Below are 27778 nucleotides of genomic sequence, written 5' to 3' on the forward strand. Positions count from 1 at the left end.
GTTTTCTTCGCAAAAAACAAAAACAAGCGTATCTTACTGGACAAGTTCAGTTTGTCCCTTCCTGTTTCAGACCATTTTCTTCCATTTGGTGCCTAATGAATACGGCCCTGCTATATGATGATTAACATATCTCATAACAAGAAACTAATGGATCATTGTTGATTCTCATAGTTCCCAAAAATGATGTAAAAATAATCTATTGTTTTACTGTGAAAAGCTAAAGAATAAGCTTACAGTAACATACAGGTAGTACCATCCACATAACATAAAGCCAAGTCAAACCACAAGTATTAGCACCTGGTTGAAACGTTTCCAGTCCACTAACAAATCAAAATTATAGTCGGAGGAGGATTGGATAAGTGAATGATCCCACTCAAAGCAGAAATAGCATAATATCATATCACAATATCATAGCATAATATCATAAAAGCATATCACAATATGATAGCATAATAGCATATCACAATATCATAGCATAATATCATAAAAGCATATCACAATATGATAGCATAATAGCATATCACAATATCATAGCATAATATCATAATAGCATATCACAATATCATAATATCCCATCCTCCTTCTACCAGTAAGGTTCCAGATCTGTTTGCGCTGTCTGGTTTGGCGTGATAATGACCATGGGAGTAGAACCAAAATCTGGGACCAGGCTCGTTAAGACATGTATTTGACACCATTTCATAGGACCTATAGGCTTACAGGGCTATTCCATGACCATCAACAAAGGAGATAAAGACTTGGCTACCCTCCGAACTAACCCCCACTACTGTAAATCAAACCCCTGCAACAGACTCACAATGCTTGATGGAGGTCCTGAGATTCAGCTACATTACATTGTACTGCTAAAGGCAACTGATCTGACAAACACACACATACAGTAGACATTGTTCATGGTCTCGAATTTGAAGCGGGTTCAGATTATTTGGCAACACTTCGTGTACTAATAATCTGTCTCACATCTTTAAAGAAAAGCTTCCTCGTAAGGCCTCCCGAGTGGTGCAGTGGTCTAAGGCACTGCCACGCAGTGCTAGCTGTGCCAGTAGAGATTCTGGGTTCGAGTCCAGGCTCTGTCGCTGCCGGCCGCGACCGGGAGACACATGGGGCGGCGCACAATTGGCCCAGCGTCGTCTGGGTTAGGGGAGGGTTTGGCCGGCAGGGATGTCCTTGTCCGATCGCGACCTAGCGACTACTCCTGTGGCGGGCCGGCCGCAGTGCACACTGACACGGACGCCAGGTGTACAGTGTTTCCTCCGACACATTGGTGTGGCTGGTTTCTGGGTTAAGTGGGCGTTGTGTCAAGAAGCAGTGTGGCTTGGTTGGGTTGTGTTTCGGAGGGCGCGCGGCTCTCGACCTTCGGCTCTCCCGAGTCTGTACGGGAGTTGCAGCGATGAGACAAGACTGTAACTACCTATTGGATATCATGAAATTGGGGAGAAAAAGAGGTTAAAAAATGATTAAAGAAGCTTCCTACAGCAACTTCTTGCAGGACAAGGTACTGTATAGTGACACCAGCCGGTAGTTGGGTGGCCTTTATAACTGCCTTTGAATGTCTACAGACAGAGTTATGTCATTCTTACGAGCATGCTATGAAGTGTTTACCAGTTACTATAGAATGCATTTCTCCTTCCTTTAGCCATGTCTAGCCTAATCTCTGTTGAACTGAGTAGTGTTGTATAAGAACCAGTCACTAGGAGTTTAAGTTGTCTGTTTGCAACAAGTATGACATGATATGAGACAAATGGACAAGTATCTGTGATGAATGAGAATGTGTCAACCTGACAGTGACTAACTAGCCTATTGTGCATGTGTGTGTGTGTAGTATCTGTTCCAGTTTGGTGCGTCCTGCCGAGACCATTCCTCCTCACAGTTTGCACATTAGCAGTACCTGCAGCTAACATCGCTAACGGCTAACCAGTGTCTCCCCGTAAGGGAGATGCTAAGCTAACGCTAGGCTAACGGTGAAGAGACCTCCTTAACCAACTGAACAATTCATATTGCTCTATCAGTGTTCTATGATGTGTGATCACACAAAGTTGAAATGACACAAAGAGATCCGATGTTCACATCGTTCACATATAAAGCTTCCCACTTCGCTTCCTCGCTTCATGATATCCAAACGTTCACCATTTTGAGTCATGTATCCAGTCAGTACAGCGATTGAACCGCCCTCACAGTGAAGCTCCTAAGATGGCACACAGAAAATGAGGTGTCCCTACTTCCTGCAACCCCCCATATACAGTCCTCTTATTTCCCATGGTTCAACCACCTGTGTTAACTATTGACTGAATCCTTCCAGAACCAATGTCCCCTTCACGTTAACGGGCTGAAGACGGGCTGGAGACGGGCTGGAGACGGGCTGGAGACGGGCTGGAGACGGGCTGGAGACGGGCTGAAGACGGGCTGGAGACGGGCTGGAGACGGGCTGGAGACGGGCTGGAGACGGGCTGGAGACGGGCTGAAGACGGGCTGGAGACGGGCTGAAGACGGGCTGGAGACGGGCTGAAGACGGGCTGGAGACGGGCTGGAGACGGGCTGGAGACGGGCTGGAGACGGGCTGAAGACGAGCTGGAGACGGGCTGAAGACGGGCTGGAGTTGTTGGGGAAGTTCAAGCCAGTTGAAGGGGTAGAGAGTTGAAGGGGTAGAGAGTTGAAGGGGTAGAGAGTTGAAGGGGTAGAGAGTTGAAGGGGTAGAGAGTTGAAGGGGTAGAGAGTTGAAGGGGTAGAGAGTTGAAGGGGTAGAGAGTTGAAGGGGTAGAGAGTGTGTGAGCTAGGACAGCACATCCAGGGTGACGGCCCCTTTCTGTCTCTTCAGTATGGCCACAGCCAGCTCGTGTGTGGTCCCTTCCAGACTCTCTCCATTCACAGACAAGATCTGGTCACCCCTCTTCAGACGCCCGTCCACCGCTGCTGCCCCCTGCAGCGACAACAGGGGAACACACACACGCACGCACGCACGTTACAGTATTTTGTAACCTTATGATCCTTCCTACCTTCTTTCAACTAATCACTGATGTTTGTGTGTGTGTGTGTGTGTGTGTGTGTGTGTGTGTGTGTGTGTGTGTGTGTGCACGCGTGTGTGTGTGTGTGTGTAAGGGAAATCTGCTGCCATCTAATGTCTGAGAGGGGAAATCAGGACATGTGTGTGATGGTGCAGAGTTAGAGATGGTTACCTTGCTGAAGACAGTCTTGATGTAGATTGGCAGGTCTCCATGAGGGCTTCCGAAGCCTCCTACGATGCTGAAGCCCAGGCCGTCAGAACCCTTCTCCAGGCAGATACTCTTGGGCTTGGGGGCTCTGCAGAGAGCATCACATTGTAAAACAAGCACTGTATAGCTTCAAAACAGGGGGGGAAACTAACTATTTGATCTCATGCATCCACTGCTCGGTGTATGAATTGGAGTGGTTACATTTCCCCTAGCCCTCAGTTGTTTACCAAACAAGTGGCTGGGTGGGTGGATTGGTCCTTTAACCTTTAGGGGAAAAGAGAAAAAAACGGACCTCAGATCAGTGTCTAAGAGAAACTTAGTCCAACTTACTCTGGTTCCCCTGGCTGTGTCTCGGGGCTGCTGCTAGTCGACATACTCTCCACCTGACTGGCTATAGCACTGATGTTAGTGTCAGCAATCACCTTTAAAACACACACACACACACAGACACACACAGACACACGTGCAGGCGTGCACGGACAGAAGAAAATGCACGTGTCAAGTTTTGAAAATTATTATTAACCAGTCATGATCTGTGCATGAGTGTGTGTCTTTCTGTGTGTGTGTGTGTGTGTGTGTGTGTGTGTGTGTGTGTGTGTGTGTGTGTGTGTGTGTGTGTGTGTTATAGACAAGGATGAGTGCCGGTGTATGACAAGCCTATCATATCAATGTACAGTACATGCGATGTGTGTTCAAAATCAACTCCCTATTTTAAACTTTAACGTCCTTCATGGCTGAATAGAATTACAGAAGAATGGATTTTACTACAGACAGGTCCTGGACCAAAGCCACAGAGCCACACAAAGGCCTAATGTAGCAATCATTTATCAGTCCTCTCTCTCTCTTACTCCCCCACTTTAGTTGTCTTTTTTTAATGAAATATTCAGTCAGCCACCTATTGAGGGTGGCAACGGTCTGTCAGCATCTGTTCATTTACATATTTAATCAACCGAGAGGCAATTAAAAATCTGAAAACAACAACAACAAACAAAGGTTAATTAACGGACGATTAACGGACGACTGGTGGGCTGTGGAGGGAACGTTAGTGGAACGTTAGTGGAACGCTCCCCAGCCATCGCCTGCACTTATCTTACTGACACACCTTCTTTATAGACAGAGAGGGGGAGTGTAGGGGTAGAGAGGGATAGGAGGAGGGAGAGAGAGAGAGAAAGGGGGAGAGAGATGAAGAGAGAAGGGTGGGAAAGAGGGACAGAAAGGGGAAGGATAGGAGGGGGGAAGTGAGAGAGGAGAACACAGCAAAATAGACAACAAAGCCAAACCAGTGTTTAGAGGAGAGAGAGAGAGAGAGAGAGAGAGAGAGAGAAACACAGAGCCAAACCAGTGTTTAGAGGAGAGAGAGAGAAACACAGAGCCAAACCAGTGTTTGGAGGAGAGAGAGAGAGGGAAACACAGAGCCAAACCAGTGTTTGGAGGAGAGAGAGAGAGAGAGAGAGAGAGAGAGAGAGAGAGAGAAGAACACAGAGCCAAAGCAGTGTTTAGAGGAGAGAGAGAGAGAGAGAGAGAGAGAGAGAGAAACACAGAGCCAAACCAGTGTTTAGAGGAGAGAGAGAGAGAGAGAGAGAGAGAGAGAGAAACACAGAGCCAAACCAGTGTTTAGAGGAGAGAGAGAGAAACACAGAGCCAAACCAGTGTTTGGAGGAGAGAGAGAGAGGGAAACACAGAGCCAAACCAGTGTTTGGAGGAGAGAGAGAGAGAGAGAGAGAGAGAGAGAGAGAGAAGAACACAGAGCCAAAGCAGTGTTTAGAGGAGAGAGAGAGAGAGAGAGAGAGAGAGAAACACAGAGCCAAACCAGTGTTTAGAGGAGAGAGAGAGAGAGAGAGAGAGAGAGAGAGAGAGAGAAACACAGAGCCAAACCAGTGTTTAGAGGAGAGAGAGAGAGAGAGAGAGAGAGAGAGAGAGAGAGAGAAACACAGAGCCAAACCAGTGTTTGGAGGAGAGAGAGAGGGAAACACAGAGCCAAACCAGTGTTTGGAGGAGAGAGAGAGAGAGAGAGAGAGAGAGAGAGAGAGAGAGGGGGGGAACACAGAGCCAAACCAGTGTTTAGAGGAGAGAGAGAGAGAGAGAGAGAGAGAGAGAGAGAGAGAGAAACACAGTCAAACCAGTGTTTGGAGGAGAGAGAGAGAGAGAGAGAGAGAGAGAGTGGGACAGAGCCAAACCAGTGTTTAGAGAGACAGAGAGAGAGAGAGAGAGAGAGAGAGAGAGAGAGAGAGAGAGAGAGAGAGGGGAACACAGAGCCAAACCAGTGTTTAGAGGAGAGAGAGGGGGAGAGGGGAACACAGAGCCCAACCAGTGTTTAGAGGAGAGAGAGAGAGAGAGAGAGAGAGAGAGAGAGAGAGAGAGAGAGAGAGAGAGAGAGGGGCAATGTTCTCTTCCTTTGTTAGAGATGGGATCACCAGTAGGGGGAAAGCGCGCCACTGTCCCCACCACCATGGCAGCAGTACATATCGTGCTGTTATGATGTGATGCAGTGATGTCAGAGGGGGAAAACTGGGTTTTCTTGTTTGCAGTAACTTCTTTGTTGTTGTAATATTACAAACGGACGTGGCAGTTTGACCATTAAGGATTCCAGCTTTAAGGCTTACTTGTGTGTATGCAAATGAATAATAGATAGGGGGATGAATGAAGGGAAGGGATGGATAGAGGATGAAGAGAGAGAAAGAGAGAGACAGGTAGAGGTAAAAAGAGAGCGAGAGGGAGAGAGAGTAGAAGAGAGTTGAAAAGAGAGGGAGAGAAAGAGAAAAAGTACAAAAAAACGTATGCACTCACTGCTGCAAGTCACTTTATTTATTTATTTATTTATATTTGATTTAACCTTTTTAACTAGGCAAGTCAGTTAAGAACAAATTCTAATTTGCAACGACGCCCTACCCCGGCCAAACCCTAACCCGGACGACGCTGGGCCAATTGTGCGCCACCCTATTGGACTCCCAATCACGGCCGGTTATGATACAGCCAGGAATCGAACCAGGGTCTGTAGTGACACCTCTAGCACTGAGATGCAGTGCCTTAGACCGCTGCGCCACTCGGGATAAGAGTGTCTGATCAATGACGTATGTAAAGCCAGAAAGCTAGAGAGATAGAGAGAGAGATGGATAGAGGAGAGAGACAGCAAAAGAGAGAGAAGGTAGAGAGAGACCAAAGTTGTGAACGAGAACGAGAGAGGGGGCAGAGAGAGATCGAGTCAGACAGTAATTGCTGGGTGTCCTGGGTGGCGTGTGTGTGTGTGTGCGTGTGTTTGGTGTAATCAACACCAGGCAGCTAGCCCAGTATAACAGTCCAGTCTTACAGTCCAGTCTTACAGTCCAGTCTAACAGCCCAGTGTAACAGCCCAGTGTAACAGTCCAGTGTAACAGCCCAGTGTAACAGTCCAGTGTAACAGCCCAGTCTAACAGCCCAGTCTAACAGCCCAGACTAACAGCCCAGACTAACAGCCCAGTATAACAGTCCAGTCTAACAGCCCAGTGTAACAGCCCAGTGTAACAGTCCAGTCTAACAGCCCAGTCTAACAGCCCAGTGTAACAGTCCAGTGTAACAGTCCAGTCTAACAGTCCAGTCTAACAGCCCAGTCTAACAGCCCAGTGTAACAGTCTAGTGTAACAGTCCAGTCTAACAGCCCAGTGTAACAGTCCAGTCTAACAGCCCAGTGTAACAGTCCAGTCTAACAGTCCAGTCTAACAGTCCAGTCTAACAGCCCAGTGCAACAGTCCAGTCTAACAGTCCAGTCTAACAGTCCAGTACTGAGGCTGCTGGAGCCGGACTGATAAAGCAGCATTAACATAAAGGCCTGGGATTATCTGACCAAACTGCCAACCGGCTGCAACAAGCTGATAACCACACAGTGTCCGGACGTACGTACGCACACACACACACACACGGCAGTATCTACTAATGCACAATCATACGGTACACATTAGGTACACACACACAGCTAAACACAGACACATACAGGTTTTTCAAGAATGTATATTTGAAAAATTTATGATTTTATTTACATCTCTTATCAGGAAACATTTATTTGATCGATGTAAAATAATAGGCAAATAAAAAGCATAATGTGGTTACATTGGGTGATGGGTGTCATCACGTTTAATAACTGATACTTCATTTGACCATACAGAGGTGTGTGTGTGTACTGTGTGTGTGTGTGTGTGTGTGTGTGTACTGTGTGTGTGTACTGTGTGTGTGTGTGTGTACTGTGTGTGTACTGTGTGTGTACTGTGTGTGTGTGTGTGTACTGTGTGTGTGTGTGTACTGTGTGTGTGTGTGTACTGTGTGTGTGTGTGTGTGTGTACTGTGTGTGTGTGTGTACTGTGTGAGTGTGTGTGTGTGTGTGTACTGTGTGTGTGTGTGTGTGTGCTGTGTGTGTGTGTGTGTACTGTGTGTGTGTGTGTGTGTGTGTGTGTGTGTGTACTGTGTGTGTGTGTGTGTGTGTGTGTGTGTGTGTGTGTGTGTGTACTGTAAGGACCGATGCTGGCGACGAGAAGCAAGTACAGGGAGTGAACATTTAATGGAAAATGGACATCAAACAAAACAAGAACAGCGTCTGGACAGGGAGAACAAAACGACATGAAGACAATAATGCTGACATGTGGAACCAACTGAGGAACAGACAGATATAGAGGGGCAATCATCAAAGTAAAGGAGTCCAGGTGAGTCCAATGAGCGCTGATGCGCGTAATGATTGTGACAGGTGTCCGTAATGCAGGGCAGCCTGGCGCCTTCGAGCGCCAGAGAGGGGAAGCGGGAGCAGCCGAGCGTGCATTCGGAAAGTATTCCGACTCCTTGACTTTTTCAACATTTTGTTATGTTACAGCCTTGTTCTAAAATTGATTCAATATTTTTTACTCATCAATCTACACACGATACCCCATAATAACAAAGTGCAAACATTTTTTTCTAAAATTTTAGCAAATGTATTAATAAAAAACAGAAATACCTTATTTACATACGTATTGAGACCCTTTGCTATGAGATTAGAAATTGAGCTCAGGTGCATCCTGTTTCCATTGATCATCCTTGAGATGTTTCTACAACTTGATTGGAGTCCACCTGCGGTACATTCAACTGATTGAACATGATTTGCAAAGGCACACATCTGTCTATATAAGGTCCCACAGTTGAAAGTGCATGTCAGAGCAAAAACCAAGCCATGAGGTCGAAGGAATAGTCCGTAGACCTCAGAGACAGGATTGTGTCGAGGCACAGATCTGTGGAAGTGTACCAAAACATTTCTACAGCATTGAAGGTCCCCAGGAACACAGTGCCCTCCATCATTCTTAAATGGAAGAAGTTTGGAACCACTAAGATTCTTCCTAGAGCTGGCCGCCCGGCCAAACTGAGCAATCGGGGGAGAAGGGCCTTGGTCAGGGAGGTGACCAAGAACCCGATGGTCACTCTGACAGAGCTCCAGAGTTCCTCTGTGGAGATGGGAGAACCTTCCAGAAGGACAACCATCTCTGCAGCACTCCACCAATCAGGCCTTTATGGTAGTGTCCAGACGGAAGCCACTCCTCAGTAAAAGGCACATGACAGCCCGCTTGGAGTTTGCCAAAAAGCACCTAAAGGACTCAGACCATGAGAAACAAGATTCCCTGGTCTGATGAAACCAAGATTGAACTCTTTGGCCTGAATGCCAAGCGTCACGTCTGTAGGAAACCTGGTACCATCCCTACGGTGAAGCATGGTGGTGGCAGCATCATGCTGTGGGGATGTTTTTCAGTGGCAGGGACTTGGAGACTAGTCAGGATCGAGGGAAAGATGAACGGAGCAAAGTACAGAGAGATCCTTGATGAAAACCTGCTCGAGAGCACTCGGGACCACAGACTAGGGCGAAAGTTCACCTTCCAAAAGGACAGCAACCCTAAGCACACAGCCAAGACAACGCAGGAGTGGCTTCAGGACAAGTCTCTGAATTTCCTTGAGTGGCCCAGCCAGAGCTCGGACTTGAACCCAATTGAAAATCTCTAGAGAGACCTGAAATTAGCTGTGCAGCGACACTCCCCATCCAACCTGACAGAGCTTGAGAGGATCTGCAGAGAAAAATGGGAGAAACTCCCCAAATACAGGTGTGCCAAGCTTGTAGCGTCAAACTCAAGAAGACTCGAGGCTGTAATCGCTGCCAAAGGTGCTTCAGTTAAGTACTTAGTAAAGGGTCTGAACACTTATGTAAATCTAGTATATATATATATATACTGCTCAAAAAAATAAAGGGAACACTTAAACAACACATCCTAGATCTGAATGAAAGAAATAATCTTATTAAATACTTTTTTCTTTACATAGTTGAATGTGCTGACAACAAAATCACACAAAAATAATCAATGGCAATCCAATTTATCAACCCATGGAGGTCTGGATTTGAAGTCACACTCAAAATTAAAGTGGAAAACCACACTATAGGCTGATCCAACTTTGATATAATGTCCTTAAAACAAGTCAAAATGAGGCTCAGTAGTGTGTGTGGCCTCCACGTGCCTGTATGACCTACATGCCTACAACGCCTGGGCATGCTCCTGATGAGGTGGCGGATGGTCTCCTGAGGGCCAGGGCTCTGGCAGTGCTTCTCCTGCTCCTCCTTGCACAAAGGCGGAGGTAGCGGTCCTGCTGCTGGGTTGTTGCCCTCCTACGGCCTCCTCCACGTCTCCTGATGTACTGGCCTGTCTCCTGGTAGCGCCTCCATGCTCTGGACACTACGCTGACAGACACAGCAAACCTTCTTGCCACAGCTCGCATTGATGTGCCATCCTGGATGAGCTGCACTACCTGAGCCACTTGTGTGGGTTGTAGACTCCGTCTCATGCTACCACTAGAGTGAAAGCACCGCCAGCATTCAAAAGTGACCAAAACATCAGCCAGGAAGCATAGGAACTGAGAAGTGGTCTGTGCTCACCACCTGCAGAACCACTCCTTTATTGGGGGTGTCTTGCTAATTGCCTATAATTTCCACCTGTTGTCTATTCCATTTGCACAACAGCATGTGAAATGTATTGTCAATCAGTGTTGCTTCCTAAGTGGACAGTTTGATTTCACAGAAGTGTGATTGACTTGGAGTTACATTGTGTTGTTTAAGTGTTCCCTTTATTTTTTTGAGCAGTATATATATATATATATATATATATATATATTATTTTTTATACATTTGCAAACATTTCTAAAAAACTTTATTTTCTTTGTCATTACGGGGTATTGTGTATAGATTGATAAGGGCGAATAAAAAAAAAGATTTTAGAATAAGGCTGCCCCATAACAAAATGTGGAAAGAGTAAAGGGGTCTGAATACTTTCCGAATGCACTGTATGTTTATATTGTGTGTGTATGTGTTCCATGTGTGAACCTGGAGAATGATCTGTGTGAACCTGGAGAATGATCTGTGTACCTGGAGAATGATCTGTGTGAACCTGGAGAATGATCTGTGTGAACCTGGAGAATTATCTATGTGAACCTGGAGAATGATCTGTGTGAACCTGGAGAATGATCTGTGTGAACCTGGAGAATGATCTGTGTACCTGGAGAATGATCTGTGTGAACCTGGAGAATGATCTGTGTGAACCTGGAGAATGATCTGTGTGAACCTGGAGAATGATCTGTGTGAACCTGGAGAATGATCTGTGTGTACCTGGAGAATGATCTGTGTGTACCTGGAGAATGATCTGTGTACCTGGAGAATGATCTGTGTGAACCTGGAGAATGATCTGTGTGAACCTGGAGAATGATCTGTGTGAACCTGGAGAATGATCTGTGTGAACCTGGAGAATGATCTGTGTACCTGGAGAATGATCTGTGTGAACCTGGAGAATGATCTGTGTGAACCTGGAGAATGATCTGTGTGAACCTGGAGAATGATCTGTGTGAACCTGGAGAATGATCTGTGTGAACCTGGAGAATGATCTGTGTGTACCTGGAGAATGATCTGTGTGAACCTGGAGAATGATCTGTGTGAACCTGGAGAATGATCTGTGTACCTGGAGAATGATCTGTGTGAACCTGGAGAATGATCTGTGTACCTGGAGAATGATCTGTGTGTACCTTCAGAATGATGCTGCCGTAGGCATTCTTCAGCATGGTGACTACATCCCCATGGGACAGGCCTTCCAGAGACTGGGAGTTGATACTCACGATCCTATCACCCACCTGGAGGAGACACACACACACACACACACACACACACACACACACACACAGGCCAGGGTGAGCCATCACGAACAGTAAGGGGATTCTAAGACACTCTGATGTGGGTTCTCTCGCACACACACACACACCTTGAGCCGGTGCGTCTTGGCTGCCACCCCGTTGGCCTGTATCATGGCCAGGAAGATGGGGATATCCCCCAGAGGACTGTCCTTCCCCCCAGCTATACTGATCCCCAGCGCATCAGTAGGACCCTGAGAGAGATCGGCAATGCTATTATCATGATTAATAATACACTGTTATAGAAGAGGAGGTTGTGATTGTTGTCATCAATTTCATGCCAATAAAGAAAGCTTCTAGAGTTGAATTGGCAGAGTATACAGTATAGTCTATAGATATAAATGTGCATATTATGAGTAGTTTAAACCAACTAAACATAACTGGAGACAGCTCAACTTACCCTTGTGATCTCCACAGTGCGCATCCCTGTTTCTGCAGCTACGACAAACCCAGAAAGGGAAAAAGATGAGGACGGGAAACAGAACTAACTGTGTGTAATTCCAGTCTGGGCAGTTTCTAAACCTTTTCCTACAGTTACACTCTCTGTGGAAAGGGACTGGTTCTACTCTCTGTGGAAAGGGACTGGTTCTACTCTCTGTGGAAAGGGGTCTGGTTCTACTCCCTGTGGAAAGGGGTCTGGTTCTACTCTCTGTGGAAAGGGACTGGTTCTACTCTCTGTGGAAAGGGACTGGTTCTACTCTCTGTGGAAAAGGGACTGGTTCTACTCTCTGTGGAAAGGGACTGGTTCTACTCTCTGTGGAAAGGGACTGGTTCTACTCTCTGTGGAAAAGGGACTGGTTCTACTCTCTGTGGAAAAGGGACTGGTCCCACTCTCTGTGGAAAGGGACTGGTTCTACTCTCTGTGGAAAGGGACTGGTTCTACTCTCTGTGGAAAAGGGACTGGTTCTACTCTCTGTGGAAAGGGACTGGTTCTACTCTCTGTGGAAAGGGACTGGTTCTACTCTCTGTGGAAAAGGGACTGGTTCTACTCTCTGTGGAAAAGGGACTGGTCCCACTCTCTGTGGAAAGGGACTGGTTCTACTCTCTGTGGAAAGGGACTGGTTCTACTCTCTGTGGAAAGGGACTGGTTCTACTCTCTGTGGAAAGGGACTGGTTCTACTCTCTGTGGAAAGGGACTGGTGCTACTCTCTGTGGAAAGGGACTGGTTCTACTCTCTGTGGAAAGGGACTGGTTCTACTCTCTGTGGAAAGGGTCTGGTCCTACTCTCTGTGGAAAGGGGTCTGGTTCTACTCCCTGTGGAAAGGGGTCTGGTTCTACTCTCTGTGGAAAGGGACTGGTGCTACTCTCTGTGGAAAGGGACTGGTTCTACTCTCTGTGGAAAGGGACTGGTTCTACTCTCTGTGGAAAGGGACTGGTGCTACTCTCTGTGGAAAGGGACTGGTTCTACTCTCTGTGGAAAGGGACTGGTTCTACTCTCTGTGGAAAGGGACTGGTGCTACTCTCTGTGGAAAGGGGTCTGGTTCTACTCTCTGTGGAAAGGGTCTGGTCCCACTCTCTGTGGAAAGGGACTGGTGCTACTTTACCTGCGCTCTGTGATGATGTCATGCCCACCGTCATTGGCTTCCTGACGTTATTGAGGAGCTGAGAGGTGGAAGGGGTGGAGTTTAGCGGGGGGTGGGGCGTGACGATAGTGCTGTTGGCACTCACGTGACTCATCTGCTGGAGAGAGGGAGGGGGAACAGAGCTATGATCCAGTCAGGAGAAAACACACACAGGATGCTGCCCGGTGGCGGTGAGTTTGGCTGGGTGGCTGAGTGACAAACAGGTGACACCAGAAGAAGCCTGGTAAACATCCATCGGTCGGCCATTTTGGCTTCCATGCATGTGATGAATGGAGAGGAAAGACAGGGGTATTAAGGACACAGCAGCCAGGGTCAGTCGCTGGCTGAGCTTCTGCATGCAAGCTCCCAGGCAGCGGGGGTGACAATGGACACACACACACACACACACACACACACACACACACACCTGGCTTTCCTGGGAGGTACGTCTGGAAGAGATCCAGGAGGCAGCCTTCAGTCGGCCCAGCTCTAGGAGTACCACCCCCCTGGCACACTGCAGAGGCACAGGTAGCGCACAGCACGTAACTACCACAGCAGAGCAGCTAGGGACTGGCCTTACAGTGTTCACTTCCTACTGCATTAATGTCTGATGGCATAGGACTGCAACCTGGTAGGATCTCCACTTCCATGTTCACTACTGAGGACAGGACATGCACTTCAACCTGACAGGATCTCCATATCATAGGTTGCGTCCTAAATGGTAACCTATTCCCTACAATAGTGCCATTTGATACTCAGACATAGTGCACTACTTTAGACACAACCCAACCTGAGTGGCGCAGCGGTCTAAGGCTTCACTACAGACTCTGGTTCGATCCCGGGCTGTATCCCGACCGGTCGTGATCGGGAGTCCCATAGGGACTAAGGGAGGGCTTGGCCGGGGTAGGCTGTCATTGTGAATTGCCGACTTGCCTAGTTAAATAAAGGTTAAAATAAAAAATACAAAATAAAGAACCATATTTGTCAAGTGCACAGGATAAAGTGCTACTATATACCTCAGCACTGTAAATGTAGTGTCCACCACTGTAGCAAGGGCACACAAAGCACCCACTTTAGAAGGACTCCACATAATAAAGAACTGTAGCCAAACCAACCACATCAAGAAAGCCCCTCCGCTCCACCGCTGCAGCTTAAAGCACACCAATTCATAAGAGAGCACTGCAGCCTTTGAACATAACTGTACCAATGGTGACCCCTTGTGGAAGAAAGAAGAAGAGTTTGGTGGCAAGTGACAGGCTGGTCCAGAGAGCTCGCCAGCTTGTAGTCCTAAAAAACTGAAATGATTTTACCTCTGGTTTATTCAACCATTGCTATGGGCAAAATGAATGGGAAAAGAATAGGGTTTTGCGATAAACGCAAAAATGAAGTTTGAGATTAACCCTGGCTTAGGAGATCTTATTCGTTTTGTTCTATGAGATAATATCAGTCAGTTAACATGATCTTTATGAATGTTGATGTATTTATGTGCTTTATCTGCTTTTGTTATTACATAAATGCTTCAAAATTAACAAAAAGTGACATTAGCTGATTAAGATTATCCCATAGAACAAAACGTATAGCATCTCCTAAGCCTGTGTTTACCACAGACCTTATTTCCGGCGTTTATTCAAAAACATGAATTTTCCCATAGGCTTTGTTCAAAAAGACTCCATTAATATTGCACTCTATTGTTTTGGACTGTGACAACGAGAGGGATGTTCTTTGATGTGTTACTTTGATGCGTTTCAAGTATTAGCTGTTGTTATTTGTTTTAGTGTAGTTCTTTGTCTGTGAAGGTTGTAGTTATTTGTTTGTTTGTAAAGGCGGCAGTTGTTTGTCTGTGAAGGCTGTAGTTATTTGTTTGTCTGTGAAGGCTGTAGTTATTTGTTTGTTTGTAAAGGCGGCAGTTGTTTGTCTGTGAAGGCTGTAGTTATTTGTTTGTCTGTGAAGGCTGTAGTTATTTGTTTGTCTGTGAAGGCTGTAGTTATTTGTTTGTCTGTGAAATCTGTAGTTATTTGTTTGTCTGTGAAATCTGCAGTTATTTGTTTGTCTGTGAAATCTGTAGTTATTTGTTTGTCCGTGAAATCTGTAGTTATTTGTTTGTCTGTGAAATCTGTAGTTATTTGTTTGTCTGCGACTACTGTAGTTATTTGTTTGTCTGCGACTACTGTAATTGATAGTTTTTTTCTGTAATTGCGGAGTACACAATACCGTTCAAAAGTTTGGGGTCACTTAGAAATGTCCTTGTTTTTGAAAGAAAAGCACATTTTTTATCCATTAAAATAACATCAAATTGATCAGAAATACAGTGTAGACATTGTTAATGTTGTAAATGACTGTTGCAGATTATTTTATGGAATATCTACATAGGCCCATTACCATCACTCCTGTGTTCCAATGGCACGTTGTGTTAGCTAATACAAGTTTATAATTTTAAAAGGCTAATTGATCATTAGAAAACCCTTTTGCACCTTGAGAATGGCAGCTACCGTCTCTTGCGAGGCAGACCTCATGTCATCTCCGTTGACAGAGATAATCTGGTCCCCCTGCATCAGCCGGCCATCCAGCTCGGCGGCGCCTCCTTTCACCACGTCCGAGATGAACACCCCTGTGCCGTTCCTACCATATAAATAAAATACTTGATTAATTCCTATGGCTACGTACCCTCAAAATGGATCTCATCCTTGCCATCGGAAGGAGAGCGTGTAGGTAACCAAAGCACACTACTGACAACAAATCCCAGGTAAGAGTGTAGCAAATAGCGACAGCATAGATCCTCTTACATGTCTTGCTGGTTCACATTAAACTCCCTGATACTGATAAAACTTCTGTTATGAAGACACAATGAATGTGTGTGTGTGTGTGTGTGAGTTGCTACTGTACCTCTTGCCGACGATACTGAGGCCCAGGCCACGGCCGGCCTTTTTCTGCAGTTCCACACTGAACACATCTAGGTTCTCCTGGTCGCGGTACCTCGCCTCGTCCCGCAGAACCTTAAGACACACCTTGGCCGGGGTCTGCCTTAGGGCTGTGATGGCGTCCTCATGGGCCACGTTACGCAGGTCCACACCATTTACCTGGATGGTTGGGTGTGCGCACACACACACACACACACACACACACACACACACACACACACACACACACACACACACACACACACACACACACACGCCTCTCTAGCCACTAGTGAAGGAAATGTATCATTCCAGTAGAGGGAGACATTGGCTAAATTGAGTGCACTGAGGAACATGACATGACAATGTGACGTAAGATATGAGGTTATAAGAGGTGCAGAGTCAACTGTGATCTTTCTATTTTTCTTCTCTATTGCACAGTTATCAGACCTGTTAGACAGGGTGAGGCGAGAGAGGTAGAGAGAGAGAGAGAGAGAGAAAGAAAGAGAATTTCAATTGGCTATATTAAAACTGTTTAATTTGAGTGTAGGTTATTTCCCTGACATCTGGAATCAAGGACTCATAACCCCAATATATTTAAGAACAGAGAGAAATTTGACCCTAACAATTACAGAAGCATTTGTGTGAACAGTAACCTGGGGAAGGTTTTCTGTAGTATTATAAATATTTACATCAACGAATTGGCCACTATTCTAGAAAAATCCTCAGCCCCTGGTGTTAGTCTCCACAATTCAGAGGTGAAATGCCTGCTCTTCGCAGATGACCTATGCCTGCTGTCACCAACAGCACTTGGCCTACAGCAGAGCCTGGACCTGCTAGAGCAGTACTGCCAGACCTGGGCCCTAGCAGTAAACCCCCACAGCACATGGCCTACAGCAGAGCCTGGACCTGCTAGAGCAGTACTGCCAGACCTGGGCCCTGGCAGTAAACCCCCACAGCACATGGCCTACAGCAGAGCCTGGACCTGCTAGAGCAGTACTGCCAGACCTGGGCCCTGGCAGTAAACCCCCACAGCACATGGCCTACAGCAGAGCCTGGACCTGCTAGAGCAGTACTGCCAGACCTGGACCCTGGCAGTAAACCCCCACAGCACATGGCCTACAGCAGAGCCTGGACCTGCTAGAGCAGTACTGCCAGACCTGGGCCCTGGCAGTAAACCCCCACAGCACATGGCCTACAGCAGAGCCTGGACCTGCTAGAGCAGTACTGCCAGACCTGGGCCCTGGCAGTAAACCCCCACAGCACATGGCCTACAGCAGAGCCTGGACCTGCTAGAGCAGTACTGCCAGACCTGGGCCCTGGCAGTAAACCCCCACAGCACATGGCCTACAGCAGAGCCTGGACCTGCTAGAGTAGTACTGCCAGACCTGGGCCCTGGCAGTAAACCCCCACAGCACATGGCCTACAGCAGAGCCTGGACCTGCTAGAGCAGTACTGCCAGACCTGGGCCCTGTTCTACTAACACACTGAAGCCTCAGGACCAGAACATCCAATCAATCAGAATAAACCAAATTACAACACAGTCCAAAAAAACTACATTGCTTATTGGGAAACACAAGCACAAACACAAAGCAAAATGCAGTGCTATCTGGCCCTAAATCGACAGTACACCGTGGCTAAATATTTGACCATGGTTACTGATCACAACCTTGACAAAGTACAGGCTCAGTGAGCACAGCCTTGCCATTGAGAAGGGTAGACACAGGAAAACCTGGCTCCCTGTAGAGGAAAGGCTGTGCAACCACTGCACAACAGCAGAACCTGAGACGGAGCTGTATTTCCTGACAAAATGTAAAAAATATAAAACAATTAGAGAGTGTCATTTTCCCAAATTTGAAACCCTTATTCAAGGTTTCAAAGACCTCTCTGATGAGGATAGGCTAACTGTCCTGTTGGGGAAGGACGCAGAGAGCTGTGGGTTGGCAGCGCACTACATTGCTGCCTGCCATAAGTTGAGGGACAGTGTTTGACGGACCAATCAACCTGCAGATGTACTCTACTGTATGCTTATTGTTATTGTTGAATGTATGGTTATTTTGACCCTTGGTTATTGTTGTTACTGTTGTCCCGTTGACAATTTTGATTATCATTTTTATTTTTTATATTGTAAATATCCCAAATAAGCTTTGGCAATATGTACATTGTTACGTCATGCCAATAAAGCGAATTGAATTGAGAGAGAGAGAGAGAGAGCGATTGAGAGAGAGTTAGCGAGAGAGAGAGAGAGAGAGAGATAGAGAGTGAGAGAGAGAGAGTTAGAGAGATAGAGAGTTAGAGAGAGAGAGATCGAGTTAGTGAGAGAGAGAGATAGAGAGTTAGAGAGCTAGAGAGAGAGTTAGCGAGAGAGAGAGAGAGAGAGAGAGAGAGAGAGAGAGAGAGAGAGAGAGAGAGAGAGAGAGAAAAAGCTAACCTAAGTAGATGTGATAGATGGGAGTAATAATACATATTAATACAGATTAATAATACATATTTTGTTCCAATCTTCAGTTGTCTCCTCTTTCCTATTAAGAGGCGTGAAAGCTGCTTACTTAATTGACAATGTAGAGCATTTGAAAGATACTGAAAGGTCGGTGGTTTGAATCCCTGAGCCGACTATGTGAAAAATCTGTCTGTGTCCTTGAGCAAGGCACTTAACCCTAATTGTCTCCTGTAAGTCGGTCTGGATAAAAGCGTCTGCTAACTGACTAAAATGTAAAATAAGAGTGGGAGAGAGAGAGCGAGAGCGAGAGCGAGAGAGGGAAGGAAGGAAGGAGAGTGAGAGAGAGAGCGAAGGAGAGAGAGAGAGAGAGAGAGAGAGAGCGAGAGAGAGAGAGAGAGAGCGAGAGAGAGAGAGAGAGAGGGAAGGAAGGAGAGTGAGAGAGAGAGCGAAGGAGAGAGAGAGAGAGAGAGAGAGAGAGAGAGAGAGCGAGAGAGAGAGAGAGCGAGAGAGAGAGCGAGAGAGAGAGAGGGAAGGAAGGAAGGAGAGTGAGAGAGAGAGCGAAGGAGAGAGAGAGAGAGAGAGAGAGAGAGAGAGAGGGAAGGAGAGAGAGAAAGAGAGAGAGAGAGAGAGAGAGAGAGAGAGAGAGAAAGAGAGAGAGAGAGGGAAGGAAGGCGAGAGGGAGAGAAAATCCACGCCAAAATTTTACACCTGGAATTTAGGTTTGCGCCAGAAGTTCCCCAAACATAGCCTGTAGGATAGAACTCAGGAGATTACCCCTAACACTCCAAGTTGAAAAAAAAAATACACCAAATTCTGGACACTGTAATCCAGAATACTATCATCATAAGGTATACAAACACCACAACACAGTGACCATTCAGAGCAACTGGACAAAAAGCACCAGCTAAATTCAACAATCAATAACAAAAATCTAACAAATAGAAATCTCTATCTAAAATTCATACACTAATTTAATCACAAACTTCAATATTATCAAATTCTAAACAGATATCAAATTATCACAACACCTCGTCAAAATTTCAATCAAAAACATAAACAATGTACAGACTGAGTGACCATAGCCTGGCAATAGAGACAGGATGCCATAAAAAAAACATGGACGGCGAGAGAAGAAAGACATTGTAAGCATTGTGGGTCAGGTGAAGTACAGCAGCACTTCCTGATCCACTGCTTCAAACATGCTTAAATCAGCGGTATTTATCTCATTACATTTGAAGAACGTATTGCAGGATTTATTAAACTGCCTGTTGAGGATAATTTCTAGGAGAAAACATGGAGACAGCAGACTATGTCCTGGTCTGTCACACTATAAGACAGAATAGTAGACCTTACTACAGACTATGTCCTGGTCTGTCTGTCACACTATAAGACAGAACAGTAGACCTTACTACAGACTATGTCCTGGTCTGTCACACTATAAGACAGAACAGTAGACCTTACTACAGACTATGTCCACACTGTTTATCATTTTATAGAACTCCAATTCCACATGTCTGCTCTATAGAGTCCAGATGTCTGCTCTATAGAGTCCACATGTCTGCTCTATAGAGTCCAGATGTCTGCTCTATAGAGTCCAGATGTCTGCTCTATAGAGTCTAGATGTCTGCTCTATAGAGTCCACATGTCTGCTCTACAGAGCCCAGATGTCTGCTCTACAGAGTCCAGATGGGACTTCAATCTGTTAGAGAGGACCTTGGCAAATATCTTGTAGTCCGCACAGAGAAATGCCACAGGCCTCCAGTTCTTAAGTTCACACAAGTCCCCTTTCTGGGCAGGAGAATCAGAACCGCCCGACGACACCTCATCGGCAATTCTCCTACCCTGACGCACTCAGGCAAAGGAAGTCCAGTCCAATTATTCCCCAGAATTTTTATAAAACTCAACTGGGAGTCCAGCGACCCCCGGTGCAGGGCTGGGGGACATCAGAGTTACGGCCTCTGCCAGTTCATGGGACAACAGGGAAATGTCTATTTCATCCCTCTGTGCCAGAGAGAGTTTAGGGAGTTCTGCAAACAAAACCTGAGCATACATATGATCACACTGTTCTGCCCTATACAACTCAGTATAAAACTGCACAGTCCACATCTCCCCCACCACAGAGGTCACCCGCCCATCTGACAGCCGTAGACAATGCATACCCTTGACTTCACCGCTCTGTCTTTCCAAAGCAAAGAAGAAGGAGCTGGGAGCATCCATCTACTTGAGCATGGAGAACCTAGCTCTTACAAGTGCTCCCTTTGCTTTAACCTGGAAAAAACTGCTCAGGTTCCTACGTAATTCAGCTAAATTAGCCTGGAGGCCTACATTGCCTTGCCCCACCATCTCTACCTCCACCTCACTGATACACCGCTCTAGTTCCCCCAAAACTCTCCTAGCCTCTGAGGATGAGAAAGCTGTGTACTGTTGACAGAAAAGCCGAATTTGTACTTTTCCCACATCCCACCATTGACTCAGAGACTCATACTCCTCTCTTTGCTGCCCCCACCTTTACCAAAACGTCTGGAAACCTGAGCAAAAGGTGGCATCTTGTAAGAGCTTTACATTAATCTTCCAATAGGATGCCTGGGAGGACCTGGTGAAATAGACAGCCGAGCCATGGTTACGTGGTGATCGGAAAACCCCACTGGGAGAATAGAAGCGCCCAACAGCCTATTGCTCCGATTCCTGGACATGTAAAACCGATCGAGTCGGGTTGCACTCACCCTAGCCCCAAAGAACTTCACCCATGTATACTGTCTTGTGTTGGGATGTCTAGTTCTCCAAACATCCACTAGGTCAAACTGATTAATGATGTCCCTTAACACCCCCAAATCAAATCAAATCAAATTGTATTTGTCAGATGCAACAGGTGTATACCTTGCAGTGAAATGCTTACTTACAATCCCTTAACCAACAATGTAGTTTTAAGAAAATACCTAAAAAATAAATTAAAAAGTAAGAGAAGAGTAACAAATAATAAAAGAGCAGCAGTAAATAACAATAGTGGGGCTATATACAGGGTGTTACGGTACAGAGTCAATGTGGAGGCTATATACAGGGTGTTACGGTACAGAGTCAATGTGGAGGCTATATACAGGGTGTTACGGTACAGAGTCAATGTGGAGGCTATATACAGGGTGTTACGGTACAGAGTCAATGTGGAGGCTATATACAGGGTGTTACGGTACAGAGTCAATGTGGAGGCTATATACAGGGTGTTACGGTACAGAGTCAATGTGGAGGCTATATACAGGGTGTTACGGTACAGAGTCAATGTGGAGGCGATATACAGGGTGTTACGGTACAGAGTCAATGTGGAGGCTATATACAGGGTGTTACGGTACAGAGTCAATGTGGAGGTTATATACAGGGTGTTACGGTACAGAGTCAATGTGGAGGCTATATACAGGGAGTTACGGTACAGAGTCAATGTGGAGGCTATATACAGGGAGTTACGGTACAGAGTCAATGTGGAGGCTATATACAGGGTGTTACGGTACAGAGTCAATGTGGAGGTTATATACAGGGTGTTACGGTACAGAGTCAATGTGGAGGCTATATACAGGGTGTTACGGTACAGAGTCAATGTGGAGGCTATATACAGGGTGTTACGGTACAGAGTCAATGTGGAGGCTATATACAGGGGTTACGGTACAGAGTCAATGTGGAGGTTATATACAGGGTGTTACGGTACAGAGTCAATGTGGAGGTTATATACAGGGTGTTACGGTACAGAGTCAATGTGGAGGTTATATACAGGGTGTTACGGTACAGAGTCAATGTGGAGGCTATATACAGGGTGTTAAGGTACAGAGTCAATGTGGAGGCTATATACAGGGTGTTACGGTACAGAGTCAATGTGGAGGCTATATACAGGGTGTTACGGTACAGAGTCAATGTGGAGGCTATATACAGGGTGTTACGGTACAGAGTCAATGTGTCAATGTGTGGGGGCACCGGTGTCGAGTTAGTTGAGGTAATTATGTACATGCAGGTAGGGTTATTAAAGTGGCTATGCATAGATAATAATAGAGAGTAGCAGCAGAGTAAGGGGTGTGGGGGTGCAAATAGTCTGGGTAGCCAATTGATTAGCTGTTCAGGAGTCTTATGGCTTGGGGGTAGAAGCTGTTTAGAAGCCTCTTGAACAAACTGAGTTTAGAAGCATCTCTGGCACCATTTATATTAAGCGAGCCTACCCGAAGAGTCTCCATAAGAAGTGGGGAAAAAGCCAGCAAAGAAAGAGACCAATAGCAAAGCTCAAAAAGCCCCAGTGCCAGAAATAAACTATTCATCTAAATAGCAGCTGAAGGTTGACCCTTACGCACGGTTGTGACCCACTTCCTCAACCTAAATTGCTTCCTGGGTGAGAGGACACCATGCCCCTCATTTTTAATAGTATGTTGTACTGATCTTACAAACTTTCCCAGATTTAAAAAAAAGCTTAAAGTTCAACCTTCTTTTTCCCTTTAGTCTCACTCAGGAACCTTGACAGTTCCCTCACTGTGTACTTTGACACCTCTGCCTGACTGGCTGTCAGCTCTGGACCCACTGAGGAGGAGTCTGAAAAGAAAGCCTCCTCATCGTCCTCTTCCTCAAACTCACATTCCTCTTCCTCGTCTCCATCTGCCATCCTGACCACCTGCCCATTCTCCCTACTCGGGGCCTCCCCCCCAGCACACGGCAAAGGTTCCCCTCCCAACTATTTCTTCTCCCCCTTATTCCTCTTCCGCTTGACACTCTCCTCCACCCCCTAGTCGCTTACCCTTCCCCACTAAACTCTCCTCATCCACTAGCATAGCCTGACTAGACCCAGCCTAATCTACACCACCATCTATAGACTGACTAGACCCAGTTTCATCTACACCACCTTCCCTAGCCTGATTAGACCCAACCTCATCTACACCACCATCTATAGCCTGACTAGACCCAGTCTCATCTACACCACCATCTATAGCCTGACTAGACCCAGTCTCATCTACACCACCATCTATAGCCTGACTAGACCCAGCCTCATCTACACCACTGTCATGACTGTCCTGATCAGGTCAGGGTACAGGAGACCACCACCCTACAGATTATCTCCCAAACCCCCAACAGAGGAGGAGAGATCTAGGGGTCTGAAGATGTGGGGGTTTATGACACCTCATGCCCATAATAAACCTTAGGCCACAGAGAAATTCCTTTGTCCTAACAATGGAGAACTGGCCTCAGAACATTAAACATGCAATAAAGGGACTTTGGAACAATGGTTTCCGTCAGCCACAATGGTGGTCATGACGAGAGGTGGAATATTAAAATGTATGTAACTTTTGTATTGTTTTTAAAGGTTAAGAGATGACGTTATTATGAAAACATTGTACCTTTAAGAGTTCTCCCAGTATATGCCTGATGTTTATACATTGTACGTTGTGGGGAAAATATCCAAATCAAACAGAATGTTTTAGTAAAGATGAAATGTGAAGTTAGTGTCTAAAATTGGATTTTTAGTAGAATCTAAGCCTTGCCCCTTTACTTTGGTCCGCCCAGAGAATTGCCCTAAAGGCGGTTACACCCACTTCTGACCCGAGGGTATAAGACAGGAGAGTGAAGAATTAACATAGGAGACTAATTGACCCCAAGCTGCAGCGAAGGTCTAACAAAGTCGACGAACCCCAAAACGAAACACAAGGTTGAAGACAAATAAATCTTTTTCTACACGAGCTACGGACGAGTAGCTGTGTCTAAGCGGGTGAATTCAAGCCGAACCACCCAGCCTCCACTCTCCATTGAATCGTGGTATCTACACCGTTCGGGCCGAAGCTGTGAGCTCTGAGCTACAGAGCTGTCTGTCCTCAGAAGACCCCTTTCAGATCAAGGGTGAGGGATCAGACCACTTAGCCAAGAAGGACACTGACATCGTGAGGACAACCAGAGAGTTGCGCCGGAGAAGTGCGTCATTTAGAAGCCTAAACGACCCACGCGGAGCTTCCCACCTGAGACCTCCAACACGTAATTACATCATTATATTCTGACCCATAAGAGCGGCAGTTCGGGGCAAGGCTAGTTAAATAAGCATGGCTGACAAATGAACCCAAATGTATATTTCTCTCGTGTACTTCCTTTATTTCTCTCTCTTTAAAATCCCCATTTTGGGTAACAAGCGCCATAGTGTGTTGGCCCGTTATACTAAGTCCTAATCAATAGCTAGACTGTGTTTTGTGTATGTGTATTTTTATCATAATTTTAGCTTGCTAGTAAATAAATAATCAACTAAGATTGGTGTGGTAAATTCAGTGGTAAAGCCCGGGTCCGTGCAGATTCCCGGATTATGCGACGTTCAGATTATGAGACTGTAGAGGAAATGGATTAATTTGGCGACTGTTGTAAAATCGATATTCTGATATCCTTTGAGTTAATTTGGGAAATAGAAACTCAATCAAAACAATGTTCCCATGGTGCCCCAGGTTAATGAGTTAATAATTGCTTGATTCATTGCTTAATTCATTTAATCACGCAATTATAAACCGTTAATCATTCGATGAGCAACAGTCATCACATTAACTAATACAACGTCACGACATATGGCGCCCCCTGTGAGGAGTCTAAGATAGGACTAGGCCGCACTGTTATGTTATTCCATATCAATTGTGTAGCAAGATATATACATTCCATTAATAGCTATAGGCAGGACTAGTGCGGGAGAGAAGTGTGTGTGTCGTTCCATTTCACCCAGATACTGGTCGGGAGAGAACGACCCCTGTTGTATATCTGACCAAAGCCAGTGTGAAGGGGGGTCTACTGAATGCTAACAGCTAGGGCATATGTACCAGCCGATGCAGGCATTCTGAGAAATAATACTAGTTGGGCCTAACGTAGTGTTATTTCTGTCGATCGCTTTCAGGAGTGATCTGACTCGGTCCTAAGTAATTCCTAGAGCAGAGGACATATGAGCCAGCCATTACGGAAATTAGAGTAGATATATTCGTTTGACTGAAGCGAAGTTATTATCTCTCTACCTCTCGCGTTTGGTAACGGGGAGAGGTTAAGGGTTGAACGTGAGACGTCACCAAGTAAACCCGTTCCCTTGTTGGAGGGAACATCCCTTGTGCGGCGAGGGGGAAACCCCGCGCAAGGAAAGCTAAGCATTGCGCCAGATGCTAAGCTAACAAAGGGGAGCAGCCATTTTTGTTTTCCTCTTTGTTCATAGTGAATTCCCGCGTTAGATGGGAATCCTGTGTGATCTCAGCTTGGGCTATCCGTAACCTCTGGCGAAGAAACGCCAGTCATTTTTCGTGAAATAAGTCAGGTTACGCTGTACGATATCTAACTAGTCTCAACTGATTGGATATCATTGTCTCGTTCAATTTAATATACATTAAATTGCTACACTACCGTCCAGGTTGGTTATGGGAACAATACACACACGAATGTGCCATAACCAATGAGACATGGTTAAACTGTTCCACGTTAACTTAGATATAGCAACTATTTCAGGTTAATTAAAGCTAATTCCTTTAGCCTATACGGGGTTGACTAATCATTCAAATTGATTAATAGATTAAAGCTGTTTTACCAGCTTAATGGTGTTTAGGTAGACTTTTTAACAGTATTGTAAAATTCTATTTTCACTGGTACCCTGTCGATTTTAGCTTGTGTTAACAGTGACCTCCGGTGGTGAAGAATCACCAGTAATTATTTTTAATAATTCAGGTTATGCTGTACGATATCTAACCAGTCTCAACTGATTGGATATCATTGTCTCGTTCATTTTAATATACATTAAATTGCTACACTACCGGTCCAGGTTGGTTATTGGAATAATACGCAAACTAATGTTTTCTAGCCAATGAGACATAGTTAAACTTTTCAACGTTAACTTAGAGATAGCAACTCTTTCAGGTGAATTAAAATTAAAATTCCCAAATAGCCGATACAGGTTAGATTTATCATTAAAATCGATTTAATCAATTAAACCTGTTTTGTAAAGTTCAGTAATAACCAACTCACATTACTGACCCAGTCTTGATGATTCATTGACGTTTACAAACTGAGTTAAATCGTGTTTGCAGCTTCCAACTAAAAACCCCAAACATTACGTAAATTGAAATAACTGACAATCATAATAATGAGCAATCCATCAGATGGGTTTCCACCCATTTCCCCTCTAATCAGTGGACCTTCACCCACGGAAAGATTGATCGCGGACCTCAGCAGCGATGCAAATCCTAACTATGCCGAGGAGCTGAAAATTTTAGATTTCAATGCCATAAGCGAGAAAAATGCAGACATTGCGACAGACGCTCTTCAAAATAGACCATCAGGTGGAGGCCTTGTGAAGTTTCTCTCCAGTTTAGCCCTCAACTATGCCCACCAGCAGAGATGGACAGTGCACCAGTACCTCAGTGCCCAGCAGAGGCACGAGCAGGAAGCTGGGGAGTTCAAGGTACAGGTGGAGAGAACCAGGGAGCTGGCATCGAAAGCCGAAAAAGATAAGCTACTGCTAGCTGAGGAACTGTGTGTGAGAACAGAAAAATTGGAAGATCTGTCTAACACTTATAACAAAGAACGCGAACAATCTCTTGACCAAGTCCGTATTCTAAAAGAACAACTCGGTTTAGCCAAAACTAAATACGATGAAGTCCACGCGAAACTAGATGAATCGGACGAGCTAGTTAGAAAACGGGGCGAGCAAATTGATGCCCTACAAACGGTTGTGAATGAAACCACTCAAAGCAATAATGCTCTATTCCAAAAGCTGCAGACCAAAGACGATCAGTTAATGAACACAATGACCAAGTTGGAGGACAAAACAGCAGAACTCATTGAAGTCGCTGATTTAATGAAGGATGAGAAAGACCAGGTGAGAAAGTTGGAAAATGTGACCTCTAAACAAAAGGAGGACATCGCATCACTGGATCTCTCACTCCACACTCGCGACCTCTCCCTGCAAACCATGACAGATAAGTATGAGGCCGAGCGAAAAAAGGGCGACACCTACGTGTCGAAAATAAACACCCTCAACTCCCAGGTGGACTCTGCGATGCAGCATAACACCACCCTTAGGTATCATCTGGAGGAACTCCAGAACAGTCACGCGCTATCGCGGGACAACCAAACCAAGCAACCTAGCTCACATCCGGAGCTAAGAGAACGAGGGAATGTAGATGACAGGAGATTTCAGCCTCTTTCTCTTGGCCATTCGGCCCACAGTGAATTGGGGCCTCCTCGCCAACACAACCACAGCTTGACTTTTCCTCTTGGCCTCTCGGCCCACAATTCTCCACGGGAGAGTGCAGATGCTCCCCACGCACTTGGCGGGGATCGCCTTGACAAAATCGTAAAAACTTCCGCCTCTTCGACCCCGTTCCGGGAAAGCCAAACGACACTGAGACATTCTTAGCAGACATAGAGGACGCCTTGGATGGCTACCCAAACGCTACGAATGCAGACAGGCTCTATCTTTTGAAG

General features: G+C 45.8%; 1 protein-coding gene across 5 annotated transcripts in view; it reads right to left on the reverse strand.

The window, feature by feature from the left end:
* Positions 1-2649: 2649 nt before the first annotated feature.
* Positions 2650-27778, reverse strand: part of LOC115151590 (inaD-like protein) — a 113193-nt gene continuing 88064 nt past the window's right edge. Inside the window, exons 11-20 of one of the 5 annotated variants that reach the window (XM_029695649.1) lie at positions 15878-16071; positions 15484-15613; positions 13422-13508; positions 12977-13112; positions 11833-11870; positions 11504-11626; positions 11271-11375; positions 3555-3646; positions 3189-3312; positions 2650-2932 (exon numbers count right to left, since the gene is read on the reverse strand). In XM_029695649.1, coding sequence (XP_029551509.1) covers positions 2786-2932; positions 3189-3312; positions 3555-3646; positions 11271-11375; positions 11504-11626; positions 11833-11870; positions 12977-13112; positions 13422-13508; positions 15484-15613; positions 15878-16071 — 1176 coding nt within the window. In that variant the 3' untranslated portion in view covers positions 2650-2785. Of the gene's footprint in view, positions 2933-3188; positions 3313-3554; positions 3647-11248; positions 11376-11503; positions 11627-11832; positions 11871-12976; positions 13113-13421; positions 13509-15465; positions 15614-15877; positions 16072-27778 lie in introns of those variants that run through there. The other 4 variants (XM_029695647.1, XM_029695648.1, XM_029695646.1 and 1 more) reach the window with 4 other exon arrangements.

Source organism: Salmo trutta, chromosome 17 (assembly GCF_901001165.1).
Source record: "Salmo trutta chromosome 17, fSalTru1.1, whole genome shotgun sequence".
In the NCBI taxonomy this organism is placed as follows: domain Eukaryota; kingdom Metazoa; phylum Chordata; class Actinopteri; order Salmoniformes; family Salmonidae; genus Salmo; species Salmo trutta.